Raw genomic sequence first — 25,803 nt, 5'->3', positions numbered from 1 at the left:
TTCACTAACTGGTTCTTGTCGCTTTCTCCAGCAAATGGCGGATGACGCCGGTGCAGCGGGGGGGCCCGGAGGCCCCGGGGGCCCTGGGATGGGGAACCGCGGTGGCTTCCGCGGAGGTTTCGGCAGTGGTATCCGGGGCCGGGGTCGCGGCCGGGGCCGGGGCCGGGGCAGAGGCCGCGGCGCTCGTGGAGGCAAAGCCGAGGATAAGGAGGTAGGTACTAGCTACGCCCTGTGTCGTGCCCTTGGGCGACGCCGGGGAGCGGCCCTGGTCACCCGCGCCTTTTCTGTTTCCAGTGGATGCCTGTCACCAAGTTGGGCCGCCTGGTCAAAGACATGAAGATCAAATCTCTGGAAGAGATCTATCTCTTCTCTCTGCCCATTAAGGTATTTGTCGGTCGTTGGGGCGTTGAGGAAAGGCGATCCCGGAATCGGCTGGGGTTGGAGGGTTGACATCTGCCATTGACCCGCATTAAAGGGGGCCCAGTGTCTCGTTTGAGAGGTTGAGGTTGTGTTGTGAGCTGGCTGAGGGGAGAGGTTTACGGTTGGAGGGAGAAGGCTGGATGGATACCTGAGCGAAGCAAGAGCCACAAAAGGCGTGTCGGCGCATTTTCTCACATTCGCTGTGAGATTGTTTACCCCGTTGCCGAAGAGCTGAGACAGAAACACAGTGTTTTGTTAATGCCATCCAAGAGGGTGACATTCAGGTTGTGGTAGGACTTTAAGGGTTAGCAAATTGGCATGGTTCGTGTGTATGGGACAGCTGTCAGCGACGTGCAGTGGGGAAAGGCTAATGGTACAATTGTCATGTGAGCGTTCCCTCCAGCAAGGTACGGTGGTCGTGGCTTGGATAAAGTAAAAGGAAACAGGAGCGGAAAGCCACATCTCATCAAACAAGTGGGAAAGGACAAATAGGGAGAAACGATTGAGGAAATGTAGGATTATGGTAACTTTACGTTTACATATATAGGCTTCCATTAAAACTGCCAAAACTAAGCAGAAAGGAAAAACAGTGGGGAAGGAACCCAAGTTGAGGGTTCACGACTTGGGTATTTTTGTGTGTGTGGGGTTCACGACTTGGGTATTTTTGTGTGTGTGAGGCAGAGTCTTGCCTTGTTGTCTGGGCTGGAGTGCAGTGGTGTGATCTCGGGTCACCCCAACTTCAGCCTCTTGAGTAGCTGGGATTACAGGCATGAGCCACTGCACCTGGCCGTGACTTTGGTTCTTGTGTGGGATAATGGTGTTGAATTTTTCTTTGAGGCGCTCTTCACAATTCTCCTGTTTGTTGCAGGAATCTGAGATCATTGACTTTTTCCTGGGGGCCTCTCTCAAGGATGAGGTTTTGAAGATTATGCCGGTGCAGAAGCAGACCCGTGCTGGCCAGCGCACCAGGTTCAAGGTACTCAGCTGTCCTGGAGAGGGCTGAGCCGGACTTGGCTTTCCGGGCCTCTCCCAGCTCTGCGTAGTTGCACTTGGCTTCACCCGTGTGACTTTCGTAATGGGGAGAGAGAGAAAAGATCTCCTCAGGACCTCAGATGGGCCTTACTGTGGCCTCTCTTTACTTGAGGGGCGCAACAGGCCCTGGGGTGTAGGCATGATGGGTGTAGAGCCACCGGCCGCCTCATACATGTCTCTTCACAGGCGTTTGTTGCTATTGGGGACTATAATGGTCACGTCGGTCTGGGTGTTAAGTGTTCCAAGGAGGTGGCCACTGCCATCCGTGGGGCCATCATCCTGGCCAAGCTCTCCATTGTCCCTGTGCGCAGAGGCTACTGGGGGAACAAGATCGGCAAGCCCCACACCGTCCCTTGCAAGGTAGGCTGGTGTGAGGTGGTGGGCCTGCCATGGGGCAGGCTCCCTTGGGCCCTCGTCTCCTGACTCCTGTCCTCACCAGGTGACAGGCCGCTGTGGTTCTGTGCTGGTGCGCCTCATCCCCGCGCCCAGGGGCACTGGCATCGTCTCAGCACCTGTGCCCAAGAAGCTGCTCATGATGGCTGGTATCGATGACTGCTACACCTCAGCTAGGGGTTGCACTGCCACCTTGGGCAACTTCGGTAGGTGACCCGTGCATGGGCATAGCCACAGCCTCTCAGCTCCGCTTAATCACATGGGTTCAGTATGTGCTTGGCGTGTTTTCAGGGAGGCAGAGAAAGGCTCTCCTAATGCACGACAGACCTGCCCAGAATGGCCTCTCTGTTCCTAGGAGGGCGACAGTTTTTGGGATGGGGGTCTTGCCTCAAGCACACTACTGACCTTGCTGGGGTTCTTCTGTTGTTCAGCCAAGGCTACGTTTGATGCCATCTCTAAGACTTACAGCTACCTGACCCCTGATCTCTGGAAGGAGACTGTATTCACCAAGTCTCCCTATCAGGTACTGGGCCTGCCTGGTAGGGTGGGGTGGGGTGGGGCTGGCCACTGCCTAGACAAGCACAGGCTCCAACAAGGTCACATCTTGTGCTCTAGGAATTCACGGACCACCTCGTCAAGACCCACACCAGAGTCTCCGTGCAGAGGACCCAAGCTCCAGCTGTGGCTACAACATAGGGTTTTTATACAAGAAAAATAAAGTGAATTACATTGCATTTTTCCTGTGTCCTGCATGTTTAGTGGTGGTTTGAATCCGGGAGGTGGGGCCAAGAGATCACACTAGAAACACAGGTTGAAGGGCTTTATTTCAGCAATAGCGCAGTCATAGGGAGCCACATGGCAGGGCACCCACAGCTGCCTCAGGAGGTGGCAGCAGCAGCAGCTGCTTTTGCAGCTTTTCTCTCTTCCAGCATCCTCTGCTTCTGTTTGGCCAGACATTTCCTGGCAGAACCGAGGGCTCCCAAGTCCTGATCTGAGAAAGCAATGGAGACAAGCTGGGGACCCAGGCCTGTGCTATATGCAAATGGAGCATGCTCAAGTGGGCAGAAGGGAGAGGGCTGGATTCGCAGTAGTTTCTGGCCCCTAGGCCTCAGGAGGCCTTGGGCAGTGACATTGACCACAGAAGGGGGGGGGGGTGTCACTCACAGCGATCCTGGTAGGCCTTGGCCACCTGGGTGAAGAGCTCCACTTCCTTGGTACAGTTCTGCTTGTAGTTTTCTCCCTCCCTCTGCTGACAGGCCTTGAGCCGTTCCTGGACAATGTTGACAATTTCTTGATCAACTTTGCTGGAGAAGAAAGGGAGCAAGAGAGGCTATTCACAAAGAATCCTTTCTCTGTACCCAGGAAGGAAAGTCGAAAGCAAGATCTTGGGGTCTGACTCCTCCCACATCACCTCTGAGATCTGGACATATTCTGGGTGGCTGAGGACACCCCGTGGCATCCCAGGGACCCCTGACCCGGCAGCACACATGGTACAGGTCGCACTTCCAGCTCGGCTCACGTACTAGTCCCTCTTCCACTGCATCTCAGCTTCAAACATGCACAAGAGATCATCCTCCTTGCACTCCGTGATGTCTGGCACGCGGCGGTACTGCCGGTGGTAGTAGTAATACCTGTTCTTAGCGTGCTGCCGCTCTATAAATTCTGCAAAGACAAATCCACAGACTCAGCCCCATTGGGTTGGACAGGCTTTTAGCTCTGTTATTTCTCATAAGCCCACTGAAGAACTTTATGAATGTTCCAGCATTTAGAGAACAGGCAATTAGTCTCTAAGAAGTGTGGCCAGCCAGGCAATCCTGTGAAGGCCTAGGCTACAGCTGATGGAGAGCATTACCTTACTCTGCCCCTCACAACCCCACCAGCAGCTCATTCTCACACACGGGACTTACTGGGACGCAGCTCTGCCAATGCAACTCCCCCAGCTGCACAGGGAGCCTCCAACATGCAGAACTTGACCTCCTTACAGCCTCAGCTTCCCCACTGGGAAATGAACAAGCTAGACAGAGAGCTCACACATCCAGACACATAGGACAGAAGTATTCTAGGACTGCTACAAAAGAGGGAGCTGAGTCCACTGCCACACGGTTTCCGGATCCTTGGGGGATTGATTGGCAGACTTCATCCTCTTACAAAAGAACCACCAGAGTATGCTACACACCCCAGTGTTCAAAGAGAACTGGACCAGGCTGAGTGTGGTGCCTCACGCCTGGAATCCCAGCACATATGGAGGCCGAGGTGGAAGGATCACCTGAGGTCAGGAGTTTGAGACCAGCCTGGCCAACACGGTGAAACCTCGTGTCTACTAAAAATACAAAAATTAGCCGGGTGTGGTGGTGGGCGCCTGTAATCCTAGCTACCGGGAAACTGAGGCAGGAAAATTGCTTTAACAGGGGGCGGGGCGGGGCGAGGGGGGTAGTAGCGGGGGGAAGCAAAGGTAGCAGTGAGCGGAGATGGCGCCACTGCACTCCAGCCTGGGCAACAGAGCAAGACTCCAGCTCAAAAAAACAAAAACAAAAAAACTGAACTGGACATTCTCCTGGTTGGTTACAGAAATAGTGAATTTGGGCATCTCGGCCATCACCCAGACACCTGGTCATCTGGCAGTGAGACGGGTCTAACGAGCCCCAGAATTTAGATGCTTCACGGTGCAGACCCCCTCTTAACCTTTGAGAGGCGCCTGAGGCCAACGCTACAGTGGAGAGGTTCCCCGGGCGGCGGGAGCCGGAGAGCAGTGCGGGGTCCTGGGGCAGTGGGCGCTGGGTGCGGCATGGAGAGAGGAGTCCTGAGAAGAAGCGGGGCGTCCCGGGGTGCAGGGGAGATGAAGGGGTCCCGGGAGGTGAGGCCCAGGGTGCAGTGGGAGGCCAAAGGAGGGACGGAGCTCGGAGGTCTGCGGGGGTGGGAGGTGTTCCCAGAGCGACAGGACCCCGGGGGCATTGGGGGATCCAGGCAGGGTGCAGGTCCAGGGGTCTCCGGGGGCCGACGAGCGAACCCCGGGCTGGGTCCTCGTACCTCTCACGAGGGTCACGGGTCGGTCCACGATGAGGTCGAAGGCCTTCGTCAGGTAGACGATGGGGTTGGGTAGCCAAGTCTGCGGCGACAGCGCCGGGGTGCGGGTCGGGGGCTCGGGGTACACATCCTTGTCCCAGGTGTCAGGCATGGCGGTGGCAGGCGCGGACTCCGCTCCCGAACACGCCGCCCAGGCCTCCGGCTCGGTCCGGGCACTGCGGCCTAGGACGCCCGCTACCGAGGACGTCGAGGGCGGCTGCGCCTGCGCGCTGGCGGCCACGAGGCACCATGGGACTTGTAGTTCCCCGGCTCTGCCCGGCGCGGGCGGGACCCGCCTCGCCGCAGGGCGCCCCCTTGTGGGGCCTCCGTTCTCTATCTGTGCCCAGCGCCTGCGCGGTGCTGGGGGCTTATCTCGGTGCCTGCGGGCAGCCGCGAACCAGACAGATGCTTGCTTACCGCGAAAGAAACAGAGAACAGGCAACAGACAGGACTAGGAGGGAGTCATTAGGTTCCCATTGCGTGCCAGGTATTGTGTTGAGTGCAGTAGCGAAGAAGATAAACAGCCCGGCTCTGATGGAGAACAGAGGCCGTTAGAGCACACACGACAAAGTGAACAAATAACATGCAATTCCAAATGCCCTACTCCTCCAGGAAGTCTTCCCGGATTGCCTAGCTCTTACAGACTTATCTGGGTCCCCCTCTCTACCAGGGCCCCTCATGGACTGGCTGCTGCCAGTGAACCTGGGGGCCTGCCTGGGACAGGGCAGGAGGCAGGGCTTGCCCCTAGGCAGCTCATAGAGAGAAGGGACTCCTACTTTGGGCATAGAGCCCTCTGGCCGGCTTTGATGATTCTATCCTGGCCCTGGGCACTTTGGTGCTTCTAGGCAGCTCTGCTGAGCAGACCCCTGCTCGCACCTGTAATTACACCGGGCATGGCCCCTGGCTGGTATCCAGGAGGACACTGGTCATGTCCTGCCCTGAGGCTGAGGCCAGTGACAGAGCCATCAAACACTACAGACAAGCAGGATCTAAAGTCACAGAAACATCAGATCTTCACGTTATGAACTTTTTTTTTTTTTTGAGACAGAGTCTCACTCTGTTGGCCAGGCTGGAACGATCTCCGCTCACTGCAACTTCTGCCTCCTGGGTCCAAGTGATTCTCCTGCCTCAACCTCCCAAGTAGCTGGGACTACAGGTGCCCACCCACGCCTTGCTAATTTTTTTGTATTTTTAGTAGAGATGGGGTTTCACCATGTCACTGGTCTCAAACTCCTAACCTCAGATGATCCGGCCGCCTTGGCCTCCCAAACTGCTGGGATTACAGGCATGAGCCACCAGGCCCAGCCAAACTCGTGGAAAGAAATACGAACCATGGGCCGGGCACGGTGGCTCAAGCCTGTAATCCCAGCACTTTGGGAGGCCGAGGCAGGTGGATCACGAGGTCGAGAGATCGAGACCATCCTGGTCAACATGGTGAAACCCCGTCTCTACTAAAAATACAAAAAATTAGCTGGGCATGGTGGCTCATGCCTGTAATCCCAGCTACTCAGGAGGCTGAGGCAGGAGAATTGCCTGAACCCAGGAGGCGGAGGTTGCGGTGAGCCGAGATCGCGCCATTGCACTCCAGCCTGGGTAACAAGAGCGAAACTCCGTCTCAAAAAAAAAAAAAGAAATACGAACCATGAGACCTAAAGAATCTTGACATTTTAGTAGCCTAGAATCTTAGTATCTATTGATGTAAGCTCCACAGATCTTAGAGACATCATAGGCCTGAAAATCTCTAGGATTCCACTGCTACAGAACTTTACAACCATAGAATCTTTGAATGGAAAGTGATTTCAAGGGGCACAGTGGCTCACACCTGTAATCCCAGCACTCTGGGAGGCCAAGGCAGGTGTGTGGCTTAAGCTCAAGACTTGGAGACCAGCCTGGGCAACATAGTGAGGCCCCGTCTCTACAAACAATATAAAAATTAGTGGTGCATGGTGGTAAGTGCACATGGTCCCAGCTACTTGAGAGACTGAGGCAGGAGGCTGAGGCTACAGTGAGCACTATGACTGCACCACTACATTTCAACATGGGCAACAGAGAGAAACCCTGTCTCAAAAAAAAAAAAAAAAAAGAAAAGGAAAGGAAAAAGAAAAAGAAATAAGAGATTTCAATTTCCTTTTCATTCCAAACTAAAGTTCAAAATTTAAATTTGGCCAGATGCTGTGGCTTATGCCTGTAATCTCAGCACTTTGGGAGGCTGAGGCAGGAAAATCACTTGAGGCCAGGAGTTTCAGACCAGCCAAGGCAACTTAGTGAGACACCCACCTCTACAACACAATACATTTAAAAATTAGGTCCTGCACTTAAGCCCAGAAGGTTGAGACTGCAGTGAGCTATGATCACACCACTGCACTTCAGCCTGAGCAATGGAATGAGACCTTGTCTCTTAAAAATAAATAAATAAGGCTGGGCTCGGTGGCTCACTCCTGTAATCCCCTGTAATCTTTGGGAAGGCAAGGTGGGCAGATCACAAGGTCAGGAGTTCGAGACCAGCCTGACCAACATGGTGAAAACCTGTCTCTACTAAAGATACAAAATTAGCCAGGCACGGTGGCATGTGCCTGCAACCCCAGCTATTCAGGAGGCTAAGGCAGGAGAATCACTAGAACCCAGGAGGTGGAGGTTGCAGTGAGCTGAGATTGGGCCACTGCACTCCAGCCTGGGCAACAGGGTAAGACTTCATCTCAAAAAATAAAATAAAAATAAATAAGTAAATCCATAAAAGTATCTCAGTGCTTATGGATGATGGGAATCAGATCTTTTTTTTTTTTTTTTTTCTTTTTTGAGATGGAGTCTCATTCTATTGCTCAGGCTAGAGTGCAATGCCATCTTGGCTCATTGCAACCTCTGACTCCCAAGTTCAAGTGATTCTCCTGCCTCAGCCTCCCGAGTAGCTGGGATTACAGGCGTGAACCACCACGCCCAGCTAATTACTGAACTTTTAGTAGAGATAGGGTTTCACCATGTTGACGAGGCTAGCTTTTTTTTTTTTTTTAAGACAGGGCCGGCTGGGCATGGTGGTTCACGCCTGTAATCCAAGCACTTTGGAGGCCAAGGCAGGTGGATCACCTGAGGTCAGGAGTTCAAGACCAGCCTGACCAACAAGGTGAAACCCCGTCTTCAAAAAAAAAAAAAAAAAAAAGACAGGGCCTCATTCAGTCACCCAGGCTGGAGTGCAATGCTACAGTCACGGGTCACTGCAGCCTTGACCTCCTGGTTTCAAGTGATCCTCCTGCTTCAGCCTCCCAAAGTGCTGGGATTAGAGGCGTGAGCCGCTTCGCCCAGCCAGGGATCTCAGTCTTGAAGCGCAGGGTGATCTTCAAGGCGCAGCTGGCCCTCTCCCACCTCTCTCCCATCATTAGTCCTGCTCCCCATTGTTTACCCAGCTGTCTCCCAGCCCTGAGGATGGGAATCCCCTCCACCTTCATGTCAGCAAACTGCTCCGGGCCCCTCCTCTTGGCTGCTGTCCGGGAGAAGGTCCCCACCAGGCTACCATGGCCTCCACCTTGCCCAGCCAGACCTTTCCTGGGAGGGTCATGACCCAGTCCCAGGGCCACTGAGAAAAGGAGTGTCAGCCCGGCTCTGGGTGACCCCCCCTTCAGGCTGCCCATCTGATACCCCAACACTGCCCCGCCCCAGCCTGCTCCTGGCACCAGAGACCCTGCTGACTGTGCCAGGGGCTAATCTGGGAGCTGGCAGCTGTGAGTCCTGGCTCTACCACTCGACCTCTGGCGGCGAGCGGGGAGGCCCCTTCCTGACCTTCAGGGATCTGCCATCATGGTTGGTGGGACCAGGGTGACATGGCGGGTGGGCTGGGGTTGGAGCTGGAACTCCAGGAGGAGGGGACAGCTGGGCTTCTGGACTCTCCCTCAGAGGGACAGCCTTCTGGCCTGTGAGGGGATGGGAGGCTGGAGGGGGTAGCAAGTGGGCGAGGGCTGGGCTGCTGGCCCTGGAAATAAACAGAGAGCAGCGGCCACCTGCCCCAGGAGCTCTTGGCTGCAATGCAGGCACAATCCTCCTGGACACCAGGCTGAGCGCGGAAGCCCGTGGCTATGGAGGCCCCATCCATGAGACGCTGCCCCGTGGCCAACCCTCCTCTTTTCTCCTGTAGACAGACGGGGAGGGGGCAGGGGCACTAAGCACCGGCCTCCCTCTGGGGCCTCTAGTCCCTTTTCCTAGGTATGGGTTCTGGGATCATCCAGCTCCACCGCCAGGGACACCCCGGCTCTGACCTCCTTTCTGCCCCCTAGTCCCACCGGAAGTTTTCCGCCCCTCGGCACGGACACCTGGGCTTCCTGCCTCACAAGAGGAGCCGCCGGCACCGGGGCAAGGTGAAGACGTGGCCGCGGGATGACCCCAGCCAGCCTGTGCACCTCACGGCCTTCCTGGGCTACAAGGCGGGCATGACCCACACTCTTCGTGAGGTGCACCGGCCGGGGCTCAGTGAGTCACCATTGGGCCCCTCGCGGGATGGGGAGGGCTGAACCTTCCAGATGCTCAGAACCAGAGCTCACACTCTTGGGAACCAGAACTCAGGCTCTTGATCCGGGCGGGCCACAGTCCCAGCACGAGTCCCTGCTCCCGGGAACCGTGGTGAACGCTGAGCACAGGCAAGGCTTCCGGGCGGGTTCTGTCATGGCCGCAGCCCGCATATGTGGACATCAAGGCACAAAGCAGTGAGGAAACTGTCCCAGGCACACAGGCAGTAAGGGCAGGTGCTGGGATTCAAACGCCAGCTCGGTGTCCCATGCCCTCGGTTCAAACCACCTGCCAGGACGGCTGTGGTTTTTGGCCATTACTGGTCTATTTCACGTACCATTATTTCAGATGTACACCTATGCGTATTGTTTGGTTTTCATTTTATTATTTATTTTTGAGACAGAGTTTCGCTCATGTTGCCCAGGCTGGAGTGCAATGGCGCGATCTCGGCTCACCGCCACCTCCGCCTCCTGGGTTCAGGCAATTCTCCTGCCTCAGCTTCCCGAGTAGCTGGGACTACAGGCATACGGCACCACGCCCGGCTGATTTTATATTTTTAGTAGAGATGGGGTTTCTCCATGTTGGTCAGGCTGGTCTCGAACTCCCGACCTCAGGTGATCCACCCACCTTGGCCTCTCAAAGTGCTGGGATTACAGGCGTGAGCCACCGCGCCTGGCCGGTTTTGGTTGTTTTAATTATAGATTTACAAGTACTTGTAAGAAATAATGCAGGCCGGGCACGGTGGCTCACGCCTGTAATCCCAGCACTTTGAGAGGCCAAGGCGGGCAGATCACTTGAGGCCAGGAGTTCCAGACCAACCTGGGCAGCATGGTGAGACCCTGTCTCTACAAAACATACAAAAATTACCTGGGAGTGGTGGTGAGTGCCTGTAGTCCCAGCTACTTGGGAGGCTGCGGGGTGGGAGGACGGCTGGAGCGTGGGAAGTCGAGGCTGCAGTGAGCTATGATTGCACCCACTGCGCTCCAGCCTGGCCAACAGAGTGAGACCCTGTCTCAAAAAAAGAAAAAAAAAAATCCATTGTAATTATGAAACTAACAAACGCTCATTTGGTCTTAGCTCCACCCTCTGGGGGAATGCTGCCCTGGCTGGCCCCACGCTCTCCTGGCCTACCCCTGTGAGCCCAGCTTTTCACTCCCCCCCCCATGGGCTTCAGGAGGTCCCCTTTCATGCCCCATCCCTGCATCTCATCCAGAAATTTCCAAACGGGAGGAGGTGGAGGCGGTGACAATTGTGGAGACGCCACCCCTGGTGGTGGTGGGCGTTGTGGGCTACGTGGCCACCCCTCGAGGTCTCCGGAGCTTCAAGACCATCTTTGCAGAACATCTTAGTGATGAGTGCCGGCGCCGATTCTACAAGGACTGGTGAGCACTGCCTTGGGTGGGCTGCCCAAGGGCTGCTGGGGCCACGGAGGTTGGTGCCCGAGGCTCTAGCTCTTGCTGGAATGATAGGTGTGGAAGAGTAGGAAGAGAAGACTCAGAGTGTGCGCCTGTAACCCCAGCACTTCGGGAGGCCAAGGCAGGAGGATCATTTGGGGTCAGGAGTTCGAAACCAGCCTGGCCAACATGGTGAAAGCTCATCTCTACTAAAAAAATTAAAACTTAAAAATAAAAAATTAGCCGGCTGGTAGATTACAGGTACGCACCTGTAATCCCAGCACTATGGGAAGCTGAGGCAGGCAGACTGCTTGAGCTTAGGGCTTCAAGAGCAGCCTGGGCAACACGACAAAACCCATCTCTACCAAAAAATACAAAACATTAGTTGAGCATGGTGGCACACACCAGTGGTCCCAGCTAAACGGAGGGCTGAGGTGGGCGGATTGCTTGAACCTGGGAGGTCCACACTGCAGTGGGCTGTGTTTGTGTCACTGCACTCCAGCCTGGGAGACAAAGTGAGACCCTGTCTCCAAAAACAAAAATGAAAGGATGGCCTCCAAACCCGGGGCATGGTGCCTAGCCACAGCACCCAACATACCCGTGCGAAGTGGGCCCAGCCGTCCGAGCATGTGGCAGGTGGGGTGGTCTCTAGGTGCCGGGACTGCAGGGCTGGCCGGCCACTTCTCTGAGCTTCCGCACCTCTGCCACTCGCTCTCGGGCCCCACGAGACAGTAAGGGTGCCCATGTTACAGAGGAGGAAACCGGGTCCCAGACAGGGAGGGACTGTCTCTGTTCAAAGATGGTGGCTGGAACCAGCTCCGAGGCCTCCGGGGTTGGGGGCAGACCCAGCGGTAGGCCCCTGCTTGGTGGGCTGGGGATGGGAATGGGATGGGGGCAGTATGGGCCTGGGGAGCTGCCCTGGTTATGGGGACTCTGAGCGCCCTCCTGTGGGTGGCTCAGGCACAAGAGCAAGAAGAAAGCCTTCACCAAGGCCTGCAAGAGGTGGCGGGACACAGACGGCAAAGAGCAGCTGCAGAAAGACTTCGCCGCCATGAAGAAGTATTGCAAGGTCATTCGGGTCATCGTCCACACGCAGGTCAGCCCCCAGCCCTCTGCCGTCGGCCAGTCCCTAGGCCCGCACCCCTCACCTCAGCTTCCACAGCTCTGGCACATGTCAGCCTAAAAATACCGGAGCTCTGGCACCAGAGGAGTGGCTGACTGGCCTTGCTGGCCACACGTGACCCCAGGGATGGGTGCTGAAAGGCATCAGTGCCTTTTGGGGTACCAGGGGTGTCACCCACACCAGCTAGTCGTCTAAGGCCCTGGCACGTGCTGAAGGGCTGGGTCCTCAGCCAAGTGTGGAGGGCCGATCACCTCTCTTCGGGTTCCGGCATAAGTGTGCGTAGGAATTGGGGTTTGTACCTGGGTCTGGCTTGCTGTAGGCTGACAGGCAGGTGGCATCCTCCAGCTTATTCTGGAATACTCTTTAGCATCCTTGTCCTCAGGAAAAGCTTCCCCAGGGCCTAAAACAGTACCCCCAACCTGAGCCTCCCACAGGCCCCTGAACCCACACTCCCCCTAGCAATTCACAGTTTCACAGGTCATGCCTGGGCTAGTCACCGTGGCACGTTCATCTCCCTGGACAGACTCCAGAGGGACAGAGGCCCTAGGTGGGGCCACAGCTGCCACCAAGAGCCTGGTATGCAGGAGGTACTCTATAAACACCGGCTTCATACATATGCTCCATACACACCAGCCCCATACACACCTGCCCTGTACACCTCTGTCCTGTACACGCCTGCCCTATATATACCTATGGGTCACTCTGTGGTGTATGCTGGCGTCTGTCTCCACCTCTGCATGGCACAGCCTGTGCGTCACACAGCACCAGCCAGAGACCTCACCCAAAAAAAAAAAAAATCAGGGCCACGCATAGTGGCTCACACCTGTAATCCCAACACTTTGGGAGGCCAAGGTGGGCGGATCACAAAGTCAGGAGTTTGAGACCAGCCTGACCAACATAGGGAAACCCCGTCTCTACTAAAAATACAAAAATTAGCCTGATGTGGTGGCGTGCACCTATAATCCCAGCTACTCAGGAGGCTGAGGCAGGAGAATTGCTTGATCCTGGGAGGCAGAGGTTGTAGTGAGCCGAGAATGACCCACTGCCCTCTAACCCGGGCAACAGAGCGAGACTCCACCTCAAAAAAAAAAAAAAAAAAAATGGCCGGGCGTGGTGGCTCAAGCCTGTAATCCCAGCACTTTGGGAAGCCGAGGCGGGTGGATCACAAGGTCAGGAGATCAAGACCATCCTGGTCAACATGGTGAAACCCCGTCTCTACTAAAAATACAAAACATTAGCTGGGCATGGTGGCGCGTGCCTGTAATCCCAGCTACTCAGGAGGCTGAGGCAGGAGAATTGCCTGAACCCAGGAGGTGGAGGTTGCGGTGAGCCGAGATCGCGCCATTGCACTCCAGCCTGGGTAACAAGAGCGAAACTCCGTCTCAAAAAAAAAAAAATTAGGTCAGGTGTGGTAGTTCATGCCTGTAACACCAGGACTTTGAGAGGCCAAGGTAGGCGGATCATCTGAGGTCAGCCTGGCCAATATGGCAGAAACCCAAAAATACAAAAAAACTAGCCGGGCATGGTGGGTGCCTGTAATTCCAGCTACTTGGGAGGCTGAGGCAGGAGAATTGCTTGAATCTGAGAGGTGAGGGTTGCAGTGAGCCAAGATCGCCCCACCGTACTCCAGCCTGGGTGACAGAGTGAGACTCCAAGTCAAAAAAGAAAAAAATCGGCTTACATCACAGTCTGCACTTGGAAGAAAGTCTGAGCTCCCCAATCCCAGTCCTGCCTGACTGCTGCCCACGCTCCTTGCTCCCCACCGTCTGGCCACAGTGGTCTCTTTGTCCCACCAACTTTCCAAGACCTCCCCTGCCAGCAGGCCTTTGCACATGCGGGGCCCGCTGCCCAAAGCCGCTCCAATCTTTGGCTAGTGGTTCCTTCTTGTTAGCAGCATCACCTCCTCAGAGGCCCTCCCTGCCCCGACCACTGTATCTCAAACATCAGCCCCCATAGCTGTCAGAGCACTCTGTCCTCACCAAGAGTTACCTGGCTTTGGCCGGGCATGGTGGCTCACGTCTGTAATCCCAGTACTTTGGGAGCCCGAGGCAGATGGATCACGAGGTCAGGAGTTCAAGACCAGCCTGGCCAAGATGGCGAAACCCCGTCTCTACTAAAAATACAAAACAAAGAATTAGCTGGGCGTGGTGGTGGGCGCCTGTAATCTCAGCTACTCAGGAGGCTAAGGCGGGAAGATCACGTGAACCTGGGAGGTGGAGGTTACAGTGAGCTGAGATCGAGCCACTGCACTCCAGTCTGGGTAACAGAGCGAGACTTCATCTCAAAAAAAAAAAAAAAAAAAAAAGTTACTTGGCTTCCTTCTGTCCTCCAGTGAGATGGTGGCTCCTGAGGTGTGTGACTCTGTCTGTCGCATTCCACCCTGCATCTGTGGTGCCTGACACAACACACGGCTTGCAGCCTCACCCCGGGAATACCTGTGAATGAATGCATGCGTGAAAGACAGCAGGGGCCACGGCCGGCCATGCCATGCTTGGTGGGGGTGTGATCCTGTGGGCCATGGCATGACCTCCAGTTGTGTCCTGCAGATGAAACTGCTGCCCTTCCGGCAGAAGAAGGCCCATATCATGGAGATCCAGCTGAACGGCGGCACGGTGGCCGAGAAGGTGGCCTGGGCCCAGGCCCGGCTGGAGAAGCAGGTGCCAGTGCACAGTGTGTTCAGCCAGAGTGAAGTCATTGATGTCATTGCTGTCACCAAGGGCCGAGGCGTCAAAGGTAGGGCTCAATGGGGATGGCAGCTCCAGGGCAGGCTGCCTGGAGGCAGTGGGGACCAGCCTGGCCTCTCGGCCACCAGCCCTGCCCACCTGCAGGAGTTACAAGCCGCTGGCATACCAAGAAGCTACCGAGGAAGACGCATAAGGGCCTGCGCAAGGTGGCCTGCATTGGTGCCTGGCACCCAGCCCGCGTGGGCTGCTCCATTGCCCGGGCCGGGCAGAAGGGCTATCACCACCGCACGGAGCTCAACAAGAAGGTGCGTCCACAGCCGGGGAAGGCGGACACTGTGGTTGGACCCCTGCCCTCAGTACTGGCCTCGGCAGGTGGAGTGCATGACCCAGACACTGCCAGGGTCATGAGATGCCCTCACCAGCGCTGAGGCTGAGCACGTGTGCTGATGGGCCTATATGGGCTGCTGGCCCCAGAGGCCACCTCCTGCCCCTGGCATGTGCCCCCTTCTTCTGGCAGATCTACCGCATTGGCCGGGGGCTACACATGGAGGATGGGAAGCTGGTGAAGAACAATGCATCCACTAACTACGACGTGACTGCCAAGTCCATCACACCGCTGGTGAGGGCTGGAGGGGGGTCAGGCTGGCCCAGGGGGCCTTGGGTATGCCTCAGCTGGGTACGTCCACCCCAAGGGCTCAAGATTTGTGCCCCACAGCTGGACGCTGCCCCCCAGACATGCTGGGACACAAGGCTTTGACATCTGGGCAGTCATATGGGACCCTTGCCTCAGCTGTCCAAAACATATGGATATAGTCGCAAGCAAGAAATCCCTGCTGCATCCACATCCTCCAAGGCTCCTCTGGAGGCACCTTCCACTCCAGCCGCTGTCATGTGGGTATGGAGTGTGGCAGCTTCTACTGTGGCCTGGGAGTCAGGCCACATGGGCTCAAACTGCATCTCCAGGACTTAGCAGCTGTGGAGCTTGGAGCAAGTGATCCTCAGTCTCCCCCCCCAAAAAACGTAGATTATTGAGTAAGATAATGCATGAAAAGTTCTCAGCAACTGGGCTCGGTGGCTCAGCCTGTAATCCCAGTACTCTAGAAGGCTGAGGTGGGCAGATCACAAGATCAAGAGTTTGAGAACAGCCTGGCCAACATGGTGAAAGCCCATCTGTACTGAAAATACAAAAATTAGCTGGGTGTGGTGGCACACACCTGTAATCCCAGCTACTCAGGAAGCTGAGGCAGGAGAATTGTTTGAACCCGGGAGGCGGAGGTTGCAGTGAGCCGAGATTGCGCCACTGCGCTTCAACCTGGGTAACAGGGTGAGACTCTGTCTCAAAAAAGAAAAGGACTTAGCTTGTGACTCAGATGCTTTCCTCAGTAGGGGTGGCGTGATAGTCACCCCTATACCTGGGGGCTGGGCATGGGGCTCCCTCCAATCACAGCCCGCTGTGGGGATTCTCCTAGGGCCCCCAGCCACCTGCTAATTCAGAAGCCCTGTCTGGCCCTGGCCCCTGACCTGTCTCCTCTGCAGGGTGGCTTCCCCCACTATGGGGAAGTGAACAATGACTTCGTCATGCTGAAGGGTTGCATTGCTGGTACCAAGAAGCGGGTTATTACGCTGAGAAAGGTTGGCAGGGCCGGGTGGGGTGGGGAGTGGGTACCTGAGGGATGCCAGCCTGTCCTGCCCTGCAGCCTGCTACAAGGCGGATGCAGTGGGGGGAACAGAAAGGGAGGGGTCTGGCAGGAACTAGGTGTGCAAGACCTTCCTGGTGGTGTGGCCTGGAGGTCACAGCAGGGTGATCAAGATCCCCACCCTTGATGTCTACTTGACACGGGTTCCCCAGTCCCTCCTGGTGCACCACAGCCGCCAGGCCCTGGAGAATATTGAGCTCAAGTTCATCGATACCACCTCCAAGTTTGGCCATGGCCGCTTCCAGACAGCCCAAGAGAAGAGGGCCTTCATGGTGAGCTCAGTGTCCCCCATCCTTGTTCCTCTCTTGGGCTCCCATTCCACATCCAGCCTGCCTGAGTAGGGAAGCTGGAGCTGGCAGGGACTCCCCTTCGCTCATCTGCAGGAGAAACTCTTTTTTTCTTTTTTTTGAGATGGAGTGCACTGGCATGATCTTGGCTTACTGCAACCTCCACCTCCTGGGTTCAAGTGATTCTCCTGCCTCAGCCTCCTGAGCAGCTGGGACTACAGGCGTGTGCCACCACACCCAGCTAATTTTTTGTATTTATAGTAGAGATGGGGTTTCACTGTGTTAGCCAGGATGGTCTCGATCTCCTGACCTTGTGATCTGCCCGTCCTGGCCTCCCAAAGTGCTGGAATTACAGGCATAAGCCATCGTGCCCAGCCTGCAGGAGAGGTTCTTAAGAGTCTACTCCTGGACACTGATTCTCTAGAAGAGAAGGGGTAGGAACCAGCCTTGGAATGGGTAACCTGGAGCCTGGCTGAGGGCGGTGTTTCTGGCCAGACTCCTGTGACTAAGCCTTGTCTTGCACCACCCCCGCAACCAGGGCCCCCAAAAGAAGCATCTGGAGAATGAAAAGCCAGAGACTTCCGGAGACTTATAGGCTGCGTGGGGTGGATGAGCGCTGAAGTGCAGCGTACCCACTGTCTGCCCTGATGCTGAATAAAGGCCGGAGGCGACTCTTCCTGCAGTGTCTTGGAGCGATTTGTAACCGCCCAAAGGGGTTCACCTTGCCCACCACCTAGACAAAGCTACTTCATTAAGACAAGGGAACTGCTGGCTGGGTTGGCTCATGCCTCTAATCCCAGCACTCTGGGAGGCTGAGGCAGGCGGATCACCTGAGCTTGGGAATTCGAGACCAAACTAACCAACATGGAGAAACCCCATGTCTATTAAAATACAAAATTAGAGGCCGGGCGCGGTGGCTCAAGCCTGTAATCCCAGCACTTTGGGAGGCCGAGGCAGGTGGATCACAAGGTCAAGGGATCGAGACCATCCTGGTCAACATGGTGAAACCCCGTCTCTACTAAAAACACAAAAAAATCAGCTAGGCATGGTGGCACGTGCCTGTAATCCCAGCTACTCAGGAGGCCGAGGCAGGAGAATTGCCTGAACCCAGGAGGTGGAGGTTGCAGTGAGCCGAGATCGTGCCATTGCACTCCAGCCTAGGTAACAAGAGCGAAACTCTGTCTCAAAAAAAAAAAAAAAAAAAAAAAAAATTAGCAGGGCGTTGTGGTGTATGCCTGTAATCCCAGCTGCTCAGGAGGCTGAGGCAGGAGAATCGCTTGAACTCGAGAGGCAGAGGTTTCAGTGGGCCGAGATCGTGCCACTGCACTCTAGCCTGGGCAATGAGAGTGAAACTCCGTCTCAAAAAAACAAAGAAAAAAGGGAATTGCAATAGATAAAGAGTAATTCACGCAGAGCCGGCTATGCTGGCTCTTCAGGAGACTAGAGTTTTATTGTTACTTAAATCGATCTCCTTGAGCATTCAGGGAGCAGAGTTTTTTTTTTTTTTCTTCTTTTTTTGAGACGGAGTTTTGCTCTTGTTACCCAGATTGGAATGCAATGGAGCGATCTCCGCTCACCGCAACCTCCGCCTCCTGGGTTCTGGAAATTCTCCTGCCTCAGCCTCCTGAGTAGCTGGGATTACAGGCATGCTCCACCATGCCCAGCTAATTTTTTGTATTTTTAGTAGAGACGGGGTTTCACCATGTTGACCAGGAGGGTCTCGATCTCTTGACCTCGTGATCCACCCGCCTCGGCCTCCCAAAGTGTGTTTTAAACTATAAACTATAATCTGAGTTTCTCCCAAAGTTATTTCAGTCTACCACCAGGGATGAACAAGGACAGCTTGGATGTTAGAAGCAAGATCGAGTCGCTTAGGTTACAGCTCTTTCACCGACTCAGTCGTAATTTTGCAAAGGCAGTTTCAGCTGGGCGAGGAAAGGCTGCCTGACCTGCGGTGGCTCGGGGCTTAGCACCAGGGACTGAACGGGGAAAACACTGCTCTACGTTGCGCGCCACCACTTACCTGGCCAGACCCCAAGTGGGTCCTCAGCTACCAGAGCGCTCGGGGCGACAGCGGTGGGACCCCGGGGAAGTAGCCCAGAAGTTGTCCCGGGGAGTTACTATGGGCGGGGCCTGCTGGGGAGATGGGATTGGACCGGCCCCCGGGAGGGGCGGTGCCTCGAGGAAAAGGCCCAGGCGTGGTCTCTGGGAGTTATTGATGGGTGGGGACTACCGGGAAAATGGGATTGGACCTGCAATAGGGAGGGGGCGGAGCCTCAGGGAAGCAGGCCCAGAGAGGTCCTCGGGAGTTACCGGTGGGCGGGGCCTGCTGGGAAGATCGGATTGGACCGGTCCTCAGGAGGGGCGGGGCCTCCCAGAGGCGGAAGCCGGGATTCGCCTCCCGGGGAGCGATTGGTCCTCGGAAGGGGCGGGGAGGTGGGCGGGGGTCCTGGCGGTCGCTGGGTCGACAGCCTTGGGTCTGTTGGCGGCAGCGAGTGCGTTGCGGTTACGGTGGCGCCATGTCGTTCTGCAGCTTCTTCGGGGGCGAGGTTTTCCAGAATCACTTTGAGCCGGGTTGGTCGTGGGGCCTTTCGCAGGGAGGGCGGGGGGGGGAAAGGTGGCGGGGGGGGGAAGGAGAGGAGGGTGGCAGGACGCACATTAGAGAGGGCGCCGCCGTCCTCCGGGAGTGATGTCTCCTTTAAGCCAGGAATGGGGGTGAGTGTGGCCACCAGGGAGAAGCGAACATAAGTCAAGAAGACTGCGGAGGAGGAGGGATCCTGGGGGCGCGGAGACTGGGGTACCCGATGAGAGGGAGCTTTGGGGGTCACCATCCTTGAGGAGGGCAGGCCTCGAGTGTGAATGTGCCCTTTCGGATGGGGTGAGTCGAAGGGACCGGGGTACATAGTGGTAGTATCCCTTCCCTGTCCATTCACTCCAAAGTGATGGCGGTGGGGGAATTCCGGTTAGGGTCGGGACTTTGGAGAGGCGCGACAGAAGTTTTTCTCCAGAGCCAGCTCCTGTGGCCTGGCCGCCCCTCTGCGGGTCATCCCCCAGGTGTTACCCTGGCCCTTCCCATTCCCCCAGGTCAGGGATCTGTGGGAGGAGTCCAGCAAGCATAGAATGTCCCCTTCAGATTTTTATGTGCCAGCCCAGGTTCCTCCTCACCTGCCCAGGGACTCCAGATTGGGGAATCAGGATTGCCACTAGGCCCCTGCCAACGGCCAGTGGAGTTTGACCAGGCAGACAGGATGGGGTGGTTTGGGGTGTGGCAAGCCCTCAGCACTGGCCCCAGGCTGTGAGAAGCCCTGGGGGCTGGGCTGGCCTGGTAGTGGATTAATTTGGTAAAAACACATCCACAGGCACATTTTAGATGCTGGGGCGGATCTGCTGGGTGTCAACCTTGTAGGGAACTGGGCTGTGGCACAAGACCACCCGGCAAAGCCTCCCCCAACAAGACTCTCCAGATGTGGACCCCCGTTGTCCTCAGGCTGCTCTGCCAAGCCAGAAACTCCTCTCCCACGGCAGCTGCTGGCTCCTCTTTGCTTTTTTCTCCAGTTCCTGGAAAAGGCTGGGTAGTTTAGTCTCCATGTGAGGCTATCCCCAGGTGATGGGTGAGAGTGACTCACCACCCCTGGAGGTTCCTGTTTTTTTTTTTTTTTTTTTTTTTTTTTTTTTTTTTTTTTTGAGACGGAGTTTCACTCTTGTTACCCAGGCTGGAGTGCAATGGCACGATCTCGGCTCACCGCAACCTCCGCCTCCTGGGTTCAGGCAATTCTCCTGCCTCAGCCTCCTGAGTAGCTGGGATTACAGGCACGTGCCACCATGCCCAGCTAATTTTTCGTATTTTTAGTAGAGACGGGGTTTCACCATGTTGACCGGGATGGTCTCGATCTCTCGACCTCGTGATCCACCCGCCTCGGCCTCCCAAAGTGCTGGGATTACAGGCTTGAGCCACCGCGCCCGGCCGGTTCCTGTTTTTAGTCCTTGAAACGGTTCTGCAAGACAGTTTTGCAACTTTCCAACTCGTTTCACTCCAAAGTGATCCTTTGGTGGTAGGCTGAAATCTGTCCTCCCCAGCCCTCCTTCTTCCTGGGATCCTGTGTGGCCTGGAGGCCTTTCTCTGGAACTGTTCTCTTCCTGCCTGGAGAGCAGGGCAGTGCCTGGGTGTCCAGCTTAGGGCCTTGTTGGGCAGCAGGGAGGGCCACTTGAGAAGGGAGAGGGACCAGGTGGTTGGGCCACATCAAGGCCCCTGCTGTGTATGTCCCCTGGAGGGTTGGGGCGGGGGCGAGGCGGAGCTCCGTGCCCTCATTGGACTGCCCGGGTTCCTTCATGCTGCACACACTGTAGCTGGGTGTCTTTGCATCACCAAGCAAAGACGGAAATGGTAGGAGAGGCCCCATCACAGGACTATGTGAAGAATCAAGGAGATAATTGCGAAAGATGACTCCCCAGTCTCTGGCACATCTACTAAACATGAGCTCAGTACAGGTCTCCCATGTCGGCGGGTACACGGGGACAGAGTGTGGGGCCCACCCTGGGAATGGGGACAGCACTGCCTTTGCCTGGGCCCATGGATTTGGGAGCGTGACCCCAGAAAGGCCAGAGCTGACAGCTCCACACTTGCCTCTCCTCTTACCACAGGCATTTACGTTTGTGCCAAGTGTGGCTATGAGCTGTTCTCCAGCCGCTCAAAGTACGCACACTCATCCCCATGGCCGGCGTTCACTGAGACCATTCACGCCGACAGCGTGGCCAAGCGTCCGGAGCACAATCGATCTGAAGCCTTGAAGGTAAGAGGCCACGGGGATGGGGGAGGCATGGGGGTGGCCAGGGAGAGCAAAGAGCCCACCTCACCTTCCTCCCTCTGCTTGCCCCATGGCTCCAGGGGCTTAGAGGCTGTCTGTTCCAGGCCTGTGGCTTTCACCAGGGAGCTGCCACCCCAGGCTATCAGGAGAGCCTGGCCTTCTGGTGCAAATGTGGGAAACAGGACAGAGTTCCTGTCCAGGCTCCAGGACCAAGATCAACCTCTTACGTGGCCTCTTACATTGGGGATCTGCTTGGGAAATGGATGTGTGTGAAGAAACACCATCTCCCGGCCCCAGTGAGGGCCATTACTGCGGCTGTTTCATGGCCAGAAGCTCATGAAGCTGCCTTGTGATCTTTCCAGGTGTCCTGTGGCAAGTGTGGCAACGGGTTGGGCCATGAGTTCCTGAACGACGGCCCCAAGCCGGGGCAGTCCCGATTCTGAATATTCAGTAGCTCGCTGAAGTTTGTCCCTAAAGGTGAGCTTGCCTTGCACAGCTGGGGGCTAGGCCTGTTGGTCTTCGAGCCCAGGGTTGGGGGTTCCAGTGTTTGTGTTCATCTACTTACCATGACAAGGTATGGGGCCACCAAGTCATGCTGCCTGGGAACTGCTCAGGGTCCTCCTGAAAGGTGGCTGCAGGGTAGGGACAGGGGGGCCCGTGTTCTGCTTCCTCGCCTGGTTGATCATGAGTATACCAACAAGGGGCACTGGAGTGAGAATGAGGCAAACGCTTTTCTCAGGAGGCGTGGCCTTTCCCTGAGGCTAGTGTCAGGAGTGGGGTGGACAAAGGCTGAGGCTCTGGTCTGTGCAGCCGTCTCCCACTGGCTGGGACTGTGGCCCTGCTTCGCAGCGCTCTGAGTCTGCTGCCTCCTCTGTGGACTGGACATGGTAGTAGGGCTGGTGAGGACAGGTGCGTGTCATGTGCACCTGCGCCTGTCATACCGTAATAGGTTGATCATTCCTCATTTTTTTTTTTTTAATTTTGAGACAGGGTCTTGCTCTGTTGGGCAAGCTGGAAGCCATCTCGGCTCACTGCAATCTCCACCTCCCAGGTTCAAACAATTCTTCTGTCTCAGCCTCCCGAGTAGCTGGGATAACAGGTGTGTGCCACCACACCCAGCTAATTTTTGTATTTTCAGTAGAGACGGGGTTTCACCATGTTGGCCAGGCTGGTCTTGAACTCCTGACCTCAGGTGATTCACCCACCCCAGCCTCCAAAGTGCTGGGAGTACAGGTGTGAGGCCCCGCGCCCGGCTGATGAATCCTCATTCTTGTTGGCAGTGTTCTTAGCGTTGGGAGCTTGTGTCTGGGTACTGTTTGTCACCTCTGTGTGTTTCATCTGAGCACAGCCTTCTCTCTGGTCCACTGCCCTCCCGCTCACACAGATCCTCAGGCATCACTGCACATCTGTCTGCAGGCCCAGCCTCCCCGAGACTCTTCCCTGAGCTCTGCGTTGGAATCCCAGATCTTCCCTCAACATCCATAGGACCGTGGCCACTTCCCTATTCTCAGCTTCATTCTCTCTAAAATTTTTTTTTTTTTTTTCATTTTAAAAAATGTATATTTGCTGATATTTTCTTTTTCTTTTTTTTTTTTTTATAGAGATGAAGTCTCACTCTGTTCCCCAGGCTGATCTCCAACGCCTAGGCTCAAGAGATCCATTCACTTTGGCCTCCCAAAGTGCTGGGATTATAGGTGTGAGCCACTGTGCCCAGCTTTTTCTTAAATTTAAATTAAATTGAATTTTTTGAGATGGGGTCTCACTCTGCCACCCAGGCTGGAGTGCAGTGGATGGAACAAGGCTCATTGCAGGCCCAAACTCCTGGGCTCAAGCAGTGCTCCTGTGTCAGCCTCCCAAGTAGCCAGGTCTAAAGTGCATGTCAGCACACCTGGTTAATTTTTTTTTTTTGAGACAGAGTTTCGCTCTTGTTGCTCAGGCTGGAGTGCAGTGTGTGATCTTGGCTCACCACATTTCTGCCTCCCAGGTTCAAGTGATTCTCCTGCTTCAACCTCCTAAGTAGCTGGGATTACAGGTGCCTGCCACTATGCTGGACTAATTTTGTATTTTTTTTTTTTTTTTGAGATGGAGTTTCGCTCTTGTTACCCAGGCTGGAGTGCAATGGCGCGATCTCGGCTCACCGCAACCTCCGCCTCCTGGGTTCAGGCAATTCTTCTGCCTCAGCCTCCTGAGTAGCCGGGATTACAGGCACGCGCCACCACGCCCAGCTAGTTTTTTGTATTTTTAGTAGAGACGGGGTTTCACCATGTTGACCAGGAGGGTCTCGATCTCTCGACCTCGTGATCCACCCGCCTCGGCCTCCCAAAGTGCTGGGATTACAGGCTTGAGCCACCGCGCCCAGCTAATTTTGTATTTTTAGTAGAGATGGGGTTTCTCCATGTCGACCAGACTGGTCTCAATCTCATGACCTCAGGTGATCCACCCACCTCGGCCTCCCAAAGTGCTGGGTTTATAGGTGTGAACCACCGCGCCTGGCCCACACCTGGTTAATTTTTAAAATTTATTTTTTTGGAGACAGTCTGGTTCTGTCACCCAGCCGGAAGTGCAATGGCCGATCTCAGCTCACTGCTATCTCTGCCTCCTGGATTCAAGCAATTTTCTTGCCTCAGCCTCCCGAGTAGCTGGGATTACAGATGCACAGCCACTACACCCAGCTAATTTTTGTACCTTTAGTAGAGACAGGATTTCACCATGTTGGTTAGGCTGATCTGGAACTCCTGACCTCGTGATCCACCTGCCTCAGCCTCCCACGGTGTTGAGATTACAGGCGTGAGCCCCTGCGCCTGGTCAATTTTTAAAATTTTTTATAGAGATGGGGGTCTTACTATGTTGCCCAAGCTGGTCTTAAACTCCTCTGGGCCTTGGCCTCCAAAAGCGCTGGGACTGCAGGTGTGAGCCACCGCGCCTGGCCTGAATGGGGTTGTTAACAGCACATGCTCATGGCCATCGCAGCGCTGGTAAATCGAGCAGCCTGGTACATATCCATGGTAAACTTGCAGTGATATTTTTGTTCTTTTGTCATTATTTGTCCTCCGTGTGAGTGGAGGGAGGAGAGACTCTGGGTTCCCCTGTGGATCTCAGAACAAAATGGGGTGCACAGACTCCGATGAGTCGGGCCTCTGGTCCTTTCAGCTCTCCTGTGGCCTGCAGGCCAGGGCAGAGGTGAAGGGCTCAGGGAACGGTGACTTGTTTTTCTCTCCCTTCTCTCCTTTCTTTTAGGCAAAGAAACTTCTGCGTCCCAGGGGCACTAGGCGGGCAGCCCATACCTACCCCGGATGGCCACCGCACTGAGGCCACACGCTGGCCACTCCACCTTGGAGTTGGGACCCTAGGCATCAAGACAGAAAGTAGGCAGGGCATGGTACTTGAAACATCGGGAAGCTCCTGACGCCCCAGCTCTGAACAAGACCTTCTTGTTTCTTGGAAAAGACACTCATTTGCTGATGGTTCGTGCCTTCTGCCAGGACAGGCCTGGGCTGCACAGCCACACTGTCAACTTAGCTCCCCCCTGCCCACTCGGGGTGCCTCCAGGAGGTGGGCTCTGGGCGCAGCTGGTCTCTGAATGAGGTTACACTCCCACTTTCTTTTCCTGGCCCTGTCTCTGCTCATTGAGACCATGGGTCCCAATTCCAAGACAGACTCTCATTGTCACTGAAGCTTAGGCCCACATTTCCCAGGCGGCGTAGAAGACAGAATGGAAATGGAGGCTGCCCCTGCCACCCACCCCAGCCCCAGTCACTGCATGATCCACTCTGGTCAAACCCTTCCAGGCCAGCCAGGGTGGGGATGGTCCGTGACCTGCTGGGAAGGCAGGCCGATGGGCAGAGCCTGGGTATCTCGTCCACAAGGGCAGAAACCTAAACCCTGTTTCACAATCTGTGCGGAAGTAGCTTGCCTCACTCGGGCTTAGCAAAGCGCTGTTGCTCCATTACTCTAACCAGCACAGGGCAGGGGCCCCGAGCTCACACCTGCCAGGAGGCCCTTCAAAGGTGTGTGACTGTGCCTTACTGGACAAGCTCAGAGGTCTTTCCATACGGGAGGGTGGGTGATGCTGAAGTTACCCTCCATCTTAAGTCATTTCTTTTTGGAGTAATCAGACAGAAATCAATAAACAAATGAAACACCCAGACATAATGTCTTTTTTCTTTTTTGAGATGTGGTGGGGTCTGGCTCTGATATCCAGGCTAGAGTGCAGTGGCGCAGCATGGCTCACTGCAGCCTTGACCTTGTGGGTTCAAGCCACTCTCGCACCTCAGCCTCCCAAGTAGTTGGGACCACATGTGTGCACTGCCACGCTGCATCATTTTTACATTTTTTGTAGAGATGCGGTCTCACTATGTTGCCCCGGCTGGTCTTAAACTCCTGGACTCAAGTGATCCTCCCACCTTGGATTTCC

General features: G+C 55.5%; 4 protein-coding genes and 2 non-coding genes across 8 annotated transcripts; 5 read left to right on the top strand and 1 right to left on the bottom strand.

Annotated features, from left to right (window-relative positions):
- The first annotated feature begins 3 nt into the window (after positions 1 to 3).
- On the top strand, positions 4 to 2,579 carry RPS2 (ribosomal protein S2). The gene is made up of 7 exons (XM_039477738.2): positions 4 to 211; positions 295 to 384; positions 1,289 to 1,396; positions 1,639 to 1,812; positions 1,892 to 2,051; positions 2,277 to 2,368; positions 2,461 to 2,579. Exons 1-7 carry the CDS (start codon positions 35 to 37, stop codon positions 2,539 to 2,541), a joined length of 882 nt encoding a protein of 293 aa, XP_039333672.1. The 5' UTR covers positions 4 to 34; the 3' UTR covers positions 2,542 to 2,579.
- Positions 1,444 to 1,577, top strand: LOC120367467 (small nucleolar RNA SNORA64/SNORA10 family). Its single transcript, XR_005581848.1, has one exon. It is a non-coding gene; the product is annotated as a small nucleolar RNA SNORA64/SNORA10 family (small nucleolar RNA).
- On the top strand, positions 2,081 to 2,213 carry LOC120367468 (small nucleolar RNA SNORA64/SNORA10 family). The gene has a single exon (XR_005581849.1). It is a non-coding gene; the product is annotated as a small nucleolar RNA SNORA64/SNORA10 family (small nucleolar RNA).
- Positions 2,580 to 2,650: 71 nt separating the features above from the next.
- NDUFB10 (NADH:ubiquinone oxidoreductase subunit B10) lies at positions 2,651 to 10,618 on the bottom strand. Its single transcript, XM_003928423.4, has 5 exons — positions 10,267 to 10,618; positions 4,873 to 5,439; positions 3,369 to 3,507; positions 3,010 to 3,149; positions 2,651 to 2,836 (listed from the first exon to the last, which is right to left on the bottom strand). Exons 2-5 carry the CDS (start codon positions 5,018 to 5,020, stop codon positions 2,724 to 2,726), a joined length of 540 nt encoding a protein of 179 aa, XP_003928472.1. The 5' UTR covers positions 5,021 to 5,439; positions 10,267 to 10,618; the 3' UTR covers positions 2,651 to 2,723.
- RPL3L (ribosomal protein L3 like) lies at positions 8,588 to 17,261 on the top strand. 2 transcript variants are annotated; one of them, XM_074381729.1, is made up of 11 exons: positions 8,588 to 8,700; positions 9,171 to 9,363; positions 10,613 to 10,781; positions 11,754 to 11,889; positions 12,394 to 12,492; positions 14,463 to 14,649; positions 14,745 to 14,905; positions 15,118 to 15,219; positions 16,137 to 16,232; positions 16,450 to 16,569; positions 17,123 to 17,261. In XM_074381729.1, the coding sequence occupies exons 1-11, from the start codon at positions 8,698 to 8,700 to the stop codon at positions 17,177 to 17,179; spliced, it is 1,323 nt and encodes a 440-aa protein (XP_074237830.1). In that variant the 5' UTR covers positions 8,588 to 8,697; the 3' UTR covers positions 17,180 to 17,261. The 2 variants fall into 2 exon arrangements, with proteins under 2 accessions (XP_074237830.1, XP_003928470.1); XM_003928421.4 differs by lacking the exon at positions 12,394 to 12,492 and having other exon boundaries at positions 8,593 to 8,700.
- Positions 17,262 to 19,005: 1,744 nt separating this feature from the next.
- MSRB1 (methionine sulfoxide reductase B1) lies at positions 19,006 to 25,541 on the top strand. 2 transcript variants are annotated; one of them, XM_003945201.3, is made up of 4 exons: positions 19,006 to 19,158; positions 21,226 to 21,374; positions 21,752 to 21,866; positions 24,627 to 25,541. In XM_003945201.3, the coding sequence occupies exons 1-4, from the start codon at positions 19,104 to 19,106 to the stop codon at positions 24,656 to 24,658; spliced, it is 351 nt and encodes a 116-aa protein (XP_003945250.2). In that variant the 5' UTR covers positions 19,006 to 19,103; the 3' UTR covers positions 24,659 to 25,541. The 2 variants fall into 2 exon arrangements, with proteins under 2 accessions (XP_003945250.2, XP_039333670.1); XM_039477736.2 differs by lacking the exon at positions 21,752 to 21,866.
- Positions 25,542 to 25,803: the final 262 nt, after the last annotated feature.

Source organism: Saimiri boliviensis, chromosome 12 (genome assembly GCF_048565385.1).
Source record: "Saimiri boliviensis isolate mSaiBol1 chromosome 12, mSaiBol1.pri, whole genome shotgun sequence".
In the NCBI taxonomy this organism is placed as follows: domain Eukaryota; kingdom Metazoa; phylum Chordata; class Mammalia; order Primates; family Cebidae; genus Saimiri; species Saimiri boliviensis.
Note: the sequence above shows the minus strand (reverse complement) of the source record. Positions and strands in the feature narration are given on the sequence as shown.

Coding starts and splice junctions, on each gene's coding strand:
- RPL3L (XM_074381729.1), top strand. Junction 14,650..14,744: donor CAAGGGCCGAGGCGTCAAAG/GTAGGGCTCAAT, acceptor GCCCACCTGCAG/GAGTTACAAGCCGCTGGCAT. Junction 15,220..16,136: donor CCAAGTCCATCACACCGCTG/GTGAGGGCTGGA, acceptor TCTCCTCTGCAG/GGTGGCTTCCCCCACTATGG.
- NDUFB10 (XM_003928423.4), bottom strand. CDS start 5,020: ATGCCTGACACCTGGGACAAGGATGTGTACCCCGAGCCCCCGACCCGC. Junction 3,508..4,872: donor ACCCGTGACCCTCGTGAGAG/GTACGAGGACCC, acceptor TTGTCTTTGCAG/AATTTATAGAGCGGCAGCAC. Junction 3,150..3,368: donor ATGCAGTGGAAGAGGGACTA/GTACGTGAGCCG, acceptor TTTCTTCTCCAG/CAAAGTTGATCAAGAAATTG.
- MSRB1 (XM_039477736.2), top strand. CDS start 19,104: ATGTCGTTCTGCAGCTTCTTCGGGGGCGAGGTTTTCCAGAATCACTTT. Junction 19,159..21,225: donor CCAGAATCACTTTGAGCCGG/GTTGGTCGTGGG, acceptor CTCTTACCACAG/GCATTTACGTTTGTGCCAAG. Junction 21,375..24,626: donor ATCGATCTGAAGCCTTGAAG/GTAAGAGGCCAC, acceptor CCTTTCTTTTAG/GCAAAGAAACTTCTGCGTCC.
- RPS2 (XM_039477738.2), top strand. CDS start 35: ATGGCGGATGACGCCGGTGCAGCGGGGGGGCCCGGAGGCCCCGGGGGC. Junction 1,813..1,891: donor CCCACACCGTCCCTTGCAAG/GTAGGCTGGTGT, acceptor TGTCCTCACCAG/GTGACAGGCCGCTGTGGTTC. Junction 2,052..2,276: donor TGCCACCTTGGGCAACTTCG/GTAGGTGACCCG, acceptor TCTGTTGTTCAG/CCAAGGCTACGTTTGATGCC.